Source organism: Haliotis rubra, unplaced genomic scaffold, assembly GCF_003918875.1.
Source record: "Haliotis rubra isolate DU_JTF1 unplaced genomic scaffold, ASM391887v1 Scf157, whole genome shotgun sequence".
Taxonomy (NCBI): Eukaryota; Metazoa; Mollusca; class Gastropoda; order Lepetellida; family Haliotidae; genus Haliotis; species Haliotis rubra.
Window position 1 is genome coordinate 159,395 of NW_025765525.1, and position 12,642 is coordinate 172,036.

The following is a 12,642-nucleotide window of genomic DNA, read 5'->3' on the forward strand; positions in this document are numbered from 1 at the left end:
CTCCATCGAAACCTTCGTTAGTTTATTTATCTTTTATTCCTCCGCCTCTTCATCATCATCATCTGATCAGCAGCAGCAGCATTCTCGTTGTTGTTGTTGCTGCTGCTGCTGTTGTTGTTCTTGTTCTTGTTATTATAAGAACAGTTTGGTATTCATACATGTTCTACAATTTACCTTTGGTATCATGAGGAATTGTATTGTTTTCTAGCAAGAAGTGAAGAAGGACTTTACTTCAGAAAATGGAATCTTTAAAAGGGAAAGTCGTCATTATAACAGGTATCATGCTACAGATTTAATATCTAAAAACGTATGATTGTTGGGGTCTTTAAGAACCAGCCTCTCTCTCAGGACAGACGCAGTCGCCGCATCATTTTAACTTGAAGTTTAGAAGTACTCATCAACAGGGTATTGATATGTTTTTCTGACTATCTGAATCTCTAATATTAATATTTTCAAATAGATGTGGCAACTGGAAGATATGCATTGAACTGTAACTACAAGAAGCCACGTACAATGAACTTACACTTACAAACAGACATTTTAAAGAGAAGGAATAGTTTGTATTTTGAATAAATATAAAGTCAGTTTTGTTTCCATGAAGGCGCAAGTTCCGGTTTAGGAGCGAGCATGGCTGTCTTGTTCGCCAAGCGCGGATGTCGACTCTCTCTGACTGGTCGTAAGCAGGAGAACCTTGCGGCTGTGGCCAAACAGACAGGCCTTGGCAACGATAAGGTGACTCACGTGTTTACATGAAGTTGTTTGATCAAGGTTACAACATTCAAGACCTCAGTAAAGCTTTCAAGAAGTTTTATGATAAACATGGGGAGGAAATTTCCAAATTTGATGCATCAGTGACAAAGTAATGTCCGATGCAATTCCCTATTTTGACTTATACCATACGTTTCCGAATTATTTCAGGTAAACAATTGACTAGACTGAGCATATGTATATAACGGGTTCCGCCGGTGGGGCAGGATACGCTCACCTTTTCGCGAACACCTGTTATCATCACTTTTTCATGGTGATTCATAAACACATGCTATGTCATCGTATCATGGTGACAATCACTGGATTGCCTGGTTCAGACCCGATTTACTTACATACAACATCATACAGCAACCCAGTAATCCTGATTCCCGATTCTCAAGGGTTCGTAGCGCTCCGACATTCGTTAGCCTACGATAAACTATAGAGTTACGACAGGTCGTAACGTTACGAACGCTTTGTGGGTCAAAACTCTGGCCTTTTCAACAACATGGCACCTCTGGGGCATCATCGAGAGACCTGAACACCGACGTCTAAGGTCATCTGCTACGTCAGCCGACCTTGGCCCGTCTCTTTGATATTGTCATATGGCGATAAATCCGGACCATACTACGCCATGGAGACGAACGTTTGACCTATTATTGTTCCCGCGTCTCAAATGTTATAGCAACAAAATCCTGTCGTCTTTCTTCTGTTTGTATCCTTACATCACAACGCAAATATGTTCTGCTGATTATAATGCTACACCTAGTACTTTCGTTTTCTATCCATCTGTTTCTATCATTAGATAGCTGTTTGTGTTTCTGTAATTATCTGTTATTTTCGAGTATATATTCCAGATGTATATGTTTTAGATGCTGACGGCAATCGGGGACCTGAGGAAAGCGGAATTCAGGAAGACGCTCATTTTCAGAACCATTGAAAAATATGGCAAGATCGACGTCCTGGTTAGTGCATTGTTTAAACTCTACATTCTCCCGACTGACGTTAGACGTTGTAAAGAACAAACACTACGTATGTCCGACGGTATAGGCCAGACACTGCGTACACCCGACGTTATAGGACCAAACACGACGTACTCCCGACTTATATAACCAGACACTACGTACACCCGACGTCATAGTGACTACACACTACGTACACCCAACATTATAGTGACCACACACTACGTACACCCAACATTATAGTGACCACAAACTACGTACACCCAACATTATAGTGACCAGACACAACGTACTCCCGACTTATATAAGCAGACACTACGTACACCCGACGTTACAGTGACCACACACTACGTACACCCAACATTATAGTGACCCGACACTACGTACACCCAACATTATAGTGACCAGACACAACGTACTCCCGACTTATATAACCAGACACTTCATACGCCCGACGTTATACTGATCGGACACTACATACACCCAGCGTTATAGTGACCAGTCACTACATACACCCGACGCAATAGTGACCGGACACTACATACACCCGTAGCAATAGGAACCGAACACTACGTACACTCGACGTTATAGTGACCACAAACTACGTACACCCAACATTATAGTGACCAGACACAACGTACTCCCGACTTATATAATCAGACACTACGTACACCCGACGTTACAGTGACCACACACTACGTACACCCAACATTACAGTGACCACAAACTACGTACACCCAACATTATAGTGACCAGACACAACGAACTCCCGACTTATATAACAAGACACTACGTACACCGGACATTATAGTCACCACAAACTACGTACACCCAACATTACAGTGACCAGACACAACGTACTCCCGACTTATATAACCAGACACTACATACAACCGACGTTACAGTGACCACAAACTACGTACACCCAACATTATAGTGACCAGACACAAGGTACACCCGACTTATATAACCAGACACTACATACTCCCGACGTTAGAGTGACCACAAACTACGTACACCCAACATTATAGTGACCACAAACTACGTACACCCAACATTATAGTGACCAGACACAACGTACTCCCGACTTATATAACCACACACTACGTACACCCAACATTATAGTGACCACACACTACGTACACCAAACATTATAGTGACCAGACACAACGTACTCCCGACTCAGATAACCACACACTACATACACCCGACGTTATACTCATCGGACACTACATACACCTGACGTTATAGTGACCAGACACTACATACACCCAACGCAATAGTGACCGGACACTACATACAACCGTAGCAATAGTGACCGGACACTACGTACACCCGACGTTATAGTGACCAGACACTACATACACCCGACGATATAGTGACCAGACACTACGTATTACCGACGTTATAGTAACCAGACACGACGTACGCCCAACCTTATAGACGAGACACTGCGTACACCCGACGTTAGAGTGACCAAACACAACGTACACCCGACTTATATAACCACACACTACGTACACCAGACGTTATAGTGACCAGACACAACGTACTCCCGACTTATATAACCAGACACTACGTACATCCGACGTTATAGTGACAAAACACGACGTACTCCCGACTTATATAACCATACAATACGTACACCCGACGTCATAGTGACCAGACACAACGTACATCCGACGTTACAGTGACAGGACACTACGTAATTGACGTTATAGTGACAAGACACTACGTACACCCAACATTATAGTGACCAGACACAACGTACTTCCTACTTAAATAACCACAGACTACATGCACCCGACGTGATACTGATTGGACACTACATACACCTGACGTTATAGTGACCAGACACTACATATACCCAACGCAATAGTGACCGGACACTACATACACCCGTAGCAATAGAAACCAAACGCTACGTACACCCGACGTTATAGTGACCAGTCACTACATACACCCAACGCAATAGTGACCGGACACTACATACACCCTTAGCAATAGGGACCAAAAATTCGTACACCCAACATTATAGTGACCACAAACAACGTAGACCCAACATTAGAGTCACCAGACACAACGAACTCCTGACTTATATAACAAGACACTACGTACAACAGACATTATAGACACAACAAACTACGTACACCCAACATTATAGTGACCAGACACAACGTACTCCGGACTTATATAACAGACACTACATACAACCGACGTCACAGTGACCACAAAATACGTACACCCAACATTATAGTGACCAGACACAAGGTACTCCCGACTTATATAACCAGACACTACATACACCCGACGTTAGAGTGACCACAAACTACGTACACCCAACATTATAGTGACCACAAACTACGTACACCCAACATTATAGTGACCAGACACGACGTACTCCCGACTTAGATAACCACACACTACATACACCCGACGTTATACCGATCGGACACTACATACACCTGACGTTATAGTGACCAGAAATGACATAGACCCAATGCAATAGTGACCAGACACTACATACAACCGTAGCAATAGTGACCGGACACTACGTACACCCGACGTTATAGTGACCAGACACTACGTACACCCGACGATATAGTGACCAGACACTACGTATTACCGACGTTATAGTAACCAGACACGACGTACGCCCAACCTTATAGACGAGACACTGCGTACACCCGACGTTAGAGTGACCAAACACAACGTACACCCGACTTATAGAACCACACACTACGTACACCAGACATTATAGTGACCAGACACAACGAACTCCCGACTTATATAACAAGACACTACGTACACCGGACATTATAGTCACCACAAACTACGTACACCCAACGTACTCCCGACTTATATAACCAGACATTACGTACACCCGACGTTATAGTGACAAAACACGACGTACTCCCGACTTATATAACCATACAATACGTACACCCGACGTAATAGTGACCACACACTACGTACACCCAACATTATAGTGACCAGACACAACGTACTCCCGACTTATATAACCACACACTACGTACACCCAACATTATAGTGACCAGACACAACGTCCTCCCGACTTATATAACCACACACTACATACACCCGACGTTATAGTGACCAGTCACTACATACACCCAACATTATAGTGACCAGTCACTACATACACCCAACGCATTAGTGACCGGACACTACATACACCCGTAGCAATAGTGACCGGACACTACGCACACCCGACGTTATAGTGACCAGTCACTACATACACCCAACACAATAGTGACCGGACACTACATACACCCTTAGCAATAGGGACCACACAATACGTACACCCAACATTATAGTGACCACAAACTACGTACACCCAACATTATAGTGACCAGACACAAGGTACTCCCGGCTTATATAACCAAACACTACGTACACCCAACATTATAGTGACCGTTACAGTGACCACACACTACGTACACCCAACATTATAGTGACCAGACACAACGTCCTCCCGACTTAGATAACCACACACTACATACACCTGACGTTATAGTGACCAGACACTACAGACACCTGACGCAATAGTGACCGGACACTACATACACCCGTAGCAATAGTGATGGGACACTACGTACACCCGACGATATAGTGACCGGACAGTACATACACCCAAAATTATAGTGACCAGACACAACGTACTCCCTACTTAGATACCCAGACACTACGTACACCCGACGTTATACTGATGGGACACTACATACACCCAACGTTATAGTGACCAGTCACTACATACACCAAACGCAATAGTGACCACACACTACGTACACCCAACGTTATAGTGACCAGACACAACGTATTCCCGACTTATATAACCACACACTACGTACACCCAACATTATAGTGACCCGACACTACGTACACCCAACATTATAGTGACCAGACACAACGTACTCCGGACTTAGATAGCCACACACTACATACACCCGACGTGATACTGATCGGACACTACATCCACCTGACGTTATAGTCACCACACACTACATACACCCAACGCAATAGTGACCGGACACTACATACACCCGTAGCAATAGTGACCGGACACTACGTACATCCGACATTATAGTGACCAGTCACTACATACAACCAACGCAATAGTGACCGGACACTACATACACCCGTAGCAATAGTGATCAGACACTACATACACCCGACGTTATAGTGACCAGTCACTACATACACCCAACATTATAGTGACCAGACACAACGTACTCCCGACTTATATAACCAGACACTACATACGCCCGACGTTACAGTGACCACACACTACATACACCCAACATTATAGTGACCAGACACAACGTTCTCCCGACTTATATAACAAGACACTACATACACCCGACACAATAACGACCGGACACTACATACACTGGGCGTTATAGTGACCGGACACAACATACACCCGACGTTATAGTGACCAGACAATACGTACACCCGACGTTGTAATGACCAGAAATGACATACACACAAAGTTATAGACGAGACACTGCGTACACCCGACGTTAGAGTGACCAAACACGACGTACACCCGACTTATATAACCACACACTACATACACCAGACGTTATAGTGACCAGACACAACGTACTCCCGACTTATATAACCAGACACTACGTACACCCGACGTTATATTGATCGGACACTACGTACACCCAACATTATAGTGACCAGACACAAGGTACTCCCGGCTTATATAACCAAACACTACGTACACCCAACATTATAGTGACCGTTACAGTGACCACACACTACGTACACCCAACATTATAGTGACCAGACACAACGTCCTCCCGACTTAGATAACCACACACTACATACACCTGACGTTATAGTGACCAGACACTACAGACACCTGACGCAATAGTGACCGGACACTACATACACCCGTAGCAATAGTGATGGGACACTACGTACACCCGACGATATAGTGACCGGACAGTACATACACCCAAAATTATAGTGACCAGACACAACGTACTCCCTACTTAGATACCCAGACACTACGTACACCCGACGTTATACTGATGGGACACTACATACACCCAACGTTATAGTGACCAGTCACTACATACACCAAACGCAATAGTGACCACACACTACGTACACCCAACGTTATAGTGACCAGACACAACGTATTCCCGACTTATATAACCACACACTACGTACACCCAACATTATAGTGACCCGACACTACGTACACCCAACATTATAGTGACCAGACACAACGTACTCCGGACTTAGATAGCCACACACTACATACACCCGACGTGATACTGATCGGACACTACATCCACCTGACGTTATAGTCACCACACACTACATACACCCAACGCAATAGTGACCGGACACTACATATACACCCGTAGCAATAGTGACCGGACACTACGTACATCCGACATTATAGTGACCAGTCACTACATACAACCAACGCAATAGTGACCGGACACTACATACACCCGTAGCAATAGTGATCAGACACTACATACACCCGACGTTATAGTGACCAGTCACTACATACACCCAACATTATAGTGACCAGACACAACGTACTCCCGACTTATATAACCAGACACTACATACGCCCGACGTTACAGTGACCACACACTACATACACCCAACATTATAGTGACCAGACACAACGTTCTCCCGACTTATATAACAAGACACTACATACACCCGACACAATAACGACCGGACACTACATACACTGGGCGTTATAGTGACCGGACACAACATACACCCGGCGTTATAGTGACCAGACAATACGTACACCCGACGTTGTAATGACCAGAAATGACATACACACAAAGTTATAGACGAGACACTGCGTACACCCGACGTTAGAGTGACCAAACACGACGTACACCCGACTTATATAACCACACACTACATACACCAGACGTTATAGTGACCAGACACAACGTACTCCCGACTTATATAACCAGACACTACGTACACCCGACGTTATATTGATCGGACACTACATACACCCAACGTTATAGTGACCAGACACGACGTACACTCGATGTTATATAGACCGAACACTACGTAACCTGACGTTATAGTGACCAGACACAACGTACTCCCGACTTATATAACCAGACACTACGTACACCCGACGTTATATTGATCGGACACTACATACACCCAACGTTATAGTGACCAGACACGACGTACACTCGATGTTATATAGACCGGACACTACGTAACCTGACGTTATAGTGACCAGTCACTACATACACCCGTATCAATAGTGACCAATCACTACATACACCCGTAGCAATAGTGACTATACGCGACGTAGACCCAACCTTGTAGACGAGACACTACATACACCCGACGTTATAGTGATCGGACACTACATACACCCAACGTTATAGTGACCAGACACGACGTACACTCGAGGTTATAGTGACCGGACACTACATACACCCGTAGCAATAGTGACCGGACACTACATATACCCGACGTTATAGTGACCAGTCACTACATACAACCGTAGCAATAGTGACCGGACACTATGTACACCCGACGTTATAGTGACCAGACACTACGTACACCCGACGATATAGTGACCAGACACTACGTATTACCGACGTTATAGTAACCAGACACGACGTACGCCCAACCTTATAGACGAGACACTGCGTACACCCGACGTTAGAGTGACCAAACACAACGTACACCCGACTTATATAACCACACACTACGTACACCAGACGTTATAGTGACCAGACACAACGTACTCCCCGACTTATATAACCAGACACTACGTACATCCGACGTTATAGTGACAAAACACGACGTACTCCCGACTTATATAACCATACAATACGTACACCGGACGTCATAGTGACCAGACACAACGTACACCCGACGTTACAGTGACAGGACACTACGTAATTGACGTTATAGTGACAAGACACTACGTACACCCAACATTATAGTGACCAGACACAACGTACTTCCTACTTAAATAACCACAGACTACATGCAGCCGACGTGATACTGATCGGACACTACATACACCTGACGTTATAGTGACCAGACACTACATACACCCAACGCAATAGTGACCGGACACTACATACACCCGTAGCAATAGAAACCGAACACTACGTACACCCAACGTTATAGTGACCAGTCACTACATACACCCAACGCAATAGTGACCGGACACTACATACACCCTTAGCAATAGGGACCAAAAATTCGTACACCCAACATTATAGTGACCACAAACAACGTAGACCCAACATTAGAGTGACCAGACACAACGAACTCCTGACTTATATAACAAGACACTACGGACAACAGACATTATAGACACCACAAACTACGTACACCCAACATTATAGTGACCAGACACAACGTACTCCGGACTTATATAACCAGACACTACATACAACCGACGTCACAGTGACCACAAACTACGTACACCCAACATTATAGTGACCAGACACAAGGTACTCCCGACTTATATAACCACACACTACATACACCCGACGTTATACCGATCGGACACTACATACACCTGACGTTATAGTGACCAGAAATGACATAGACCCAATGCAATAGTGACCAGACACTACATACAACCGTAGCAATAGTGACCGGACACTACGTACACCCGACGTTATAGTGACCAGACACTACATACACCCGACGTTAGAGTGACCACAAACTACGTACACCCAATATTATAGTGACCACAAACTACGTACACCCAGCATTATAGTGACCAGACACGACGTACTCCCGACTTAGATAAGCACACACTACATACACCCGACGTTATACCGATCGGACACTACATACACCTGACGTTATAGTGACCAGAAATGACATAGACCCAATGCAATAGTGACCAGACACTACATACAACCGTAGCAATAGTGACCGGACACTACGTACACCCGACGTTATAGTGACCAGACACTACGTACACCCGACGATATAGTGACCAGACACTACGTATTACCGACGTATATAACCACACACTACGTACACCCAACATTATAGTGACCAGACACAACGTCCTCCCGACTTATATAACCACACACTACATACACCCGACGTTATAGTGACCAGTCACTACATACACCCAACAATATAGTGACCAGTCACTACATACACCCAACGCATTAGTGACCGGACACTACATACACCCGTAGCAATAGTGACCGGACACTACGTACACCCGACGTTATAGTGACCAGTCACTACATACACCCAACACAATAGTGACCGGACACTACATACACCCGTAGCAATAGTGACCACACACTACGTACACCCAACGTTATAGTGACCAGACACAACGTATTCCCGACTTATATAACCACACACTACGTACACCCAACATTATAGTGACCCGACACTACGTACACCCAACATTATAGTGACCAGACACAACGTACTCCGGACTTAGATAGCCACAGACTACATACACCCGACGTGATACTGATCGGACACTACATCCACCTGACGTTATAGTCACCACACACTACATACACCCAACGCAATAGTGACCGGACACTACATACACCCGTATATAACCACACACGACGTACTCCCGACTTATATAACCATACAATACGTACACCCGACGTAATAGTGACCATACACTACGTACACCCAACATTACAGTGACCAGACACAACGTACTCCCGACTTATATAACCACACACTACGTACACCCAACATTATAGTGACCCGACACTACGTACACCCAACATTATAGTGACCAGACACAACGTACTCCGGACTTAGATAGCCACAGACTACATACACCCGACGTGATACTGATCGGACACTACACTGTCCACACACTACGTACACCCAACATTATAGTGACCAGACACAACGTCCTCCCGACTTATATAACCACACACTACATACACCCGACGTTATAGTGACCAGTCACTACATACACCCAACATTATAGTGACCAGTCACTACATACACCCAACGCATTAGTGACCGGACACTACATACACCCGTAGCAATAGTGACCGGACACTACGTACACCCGACGTTATAGTGACCAGTCACTACATACACCCAACACAATAGTGACCGGACACTACATACACCCGTAGCAATAGTGACCACACACTACGTACACCCAACGTTATAGTGACCAGACACAACGTATTCCCGACTTATATAACCACACACTACGTACACCGAACATTATAGTGACCCGACACTACGTACACCCAACATTATAGTGACCAGACACAACGTACTCCGGACTTAGATAGCCACAGACTACATACACCCTACGTGATACTGATCGGACACTACATCCACCTGACGTTATAGTCACCACACACTACATACACCCAACGCAATAGTGACCGGACACTACATACACCCGTAGCAATAGTGACCGGACACTACGTACATCCGACATTATAGTGACCAGTCACTACATGCAACCAACGCAATAGTGACCGGACACTACATACACCCGTAGCAATAGTGATCAGACACTACATACACCCGACGTTATAGTGACCAGTCACTACATACACCCAACATTATAGTGACCAGACACAACGTACTCCCGACTTATATAACCAGACACTACATACGTCGTGTTTGGTCACTCTAACGTAGACCGGACACTACGTAACCTGACGTTATAGTGACCAGACGCTACGTACACCCGACTTTACAGTGACCAGTCACTACATACGCCCGACGTTACAGTGACCACACACTACATACACCCAACATTATAGTGACCAGACACAACGTTCTCCGACTTATATAACAAGACACTACATACACCCGACACAATAACGACCGGACACTACATACACTGGGCGTTATAGTGACCGGACACAACATACACCCTGACGTTATAGTGACCAGACAATACGTACAATCTGACGTTGTAATGACCAGAAATGACATACACCCAAAGTTATAGACGAGACACTGCGTACACCCGACGTTAGAGTGACCAAACACGACGTACACCCGACTTATATAACCACACACTACATACACCAGACGTTATAGTGACCAGACACAACGTACTCCCGACTTATATAACCAGACACTACGTACACCCGACGTTATAGTGATCGGACACTACATACACCCGACGTTATAGTGACCAGACACGACGTACACTCGATGTTATATAGACCGGACACTACGTAACCTGACGTTATAGTGACCAGACGCTACGTACACCCGACTTTACAGTGACCAGTCACTACATACACCCGTATCAATAGTGACCGGACACTACATACACCCGTAGCAATAGTGACTATACACGACGTAGACCCAACCTTGTAGACGAGACACTACATACACCCGACGTTACAGTTTCGAGACACTACGTAACCTGACGTTATAGTGACCAGATGCTACGTACACCCAACTTTACAGTGACCAGTCACTACGTACACCCGAAGTTATAGACCAGACACTACGTACACCCAACGTTATAGTGACCAGACACGACGTAACTCGATGTTATGGTGACCGGACACTTCATACACCCGACACAATAACGACCGGACACTACATACACCGGGCGTTATAGTGACCGGACACAACATACACCCGGCGTTATAGTGACCGGACACAACATACACCCGACGTTATAGTGACCAGACAATACGTACACCCGACATTGTAATGACCAGAAATGACATACACCCAAAGTTATAGACGAGACACTGCGTACACCCGACGTTAGAGTGACCAAACACGACGTACACCCGACTTATATAACCACACACTACATACACCAGACGTTATAGTGACCAGACACAACGTACTCCCGACTTATATAACCAGACACTACGTACACCCGACGTTATAGTGACAACACACAACGTACTCCCGACTTATATAACCATACAAT

The 12,642-nt window shown here is 45.1% G+C and overlaps 1 protein-coding gene across 1 annotated transcript in view; it reads left to right on the forward strand.

Moving 5' to 3' along the window:
- Nucleotides 1-96: 96 nt before the first annotated feature.
- LOC124271045 (uncharacterized oxidoreductase MexAM1_META1p0182-like) overlaps nucleotides 97-12,642 on the forward strand; it is a 31,511-nt gene continuing 18,965 nt past the window's right edge. Inside the window, exons 1-3 of the mRNA XM_046706101.1 lie at nucleotides 97-276; nucleotides 602-732; nucleotides 1,620-1,712. Coding sequence (XP_046562057.1) covers nucleotides 240-276; nucleotides 602-732; nucleotides 1,620-1,712 — 261 coding nt within the window. The 5' untranslated portion in view covers nucleotides 97-239. The remainder of the gene's footprint in view (nucleotides 277-601; nucleotides 733-1,619; nucleotides 1,713-12,642) is intronic.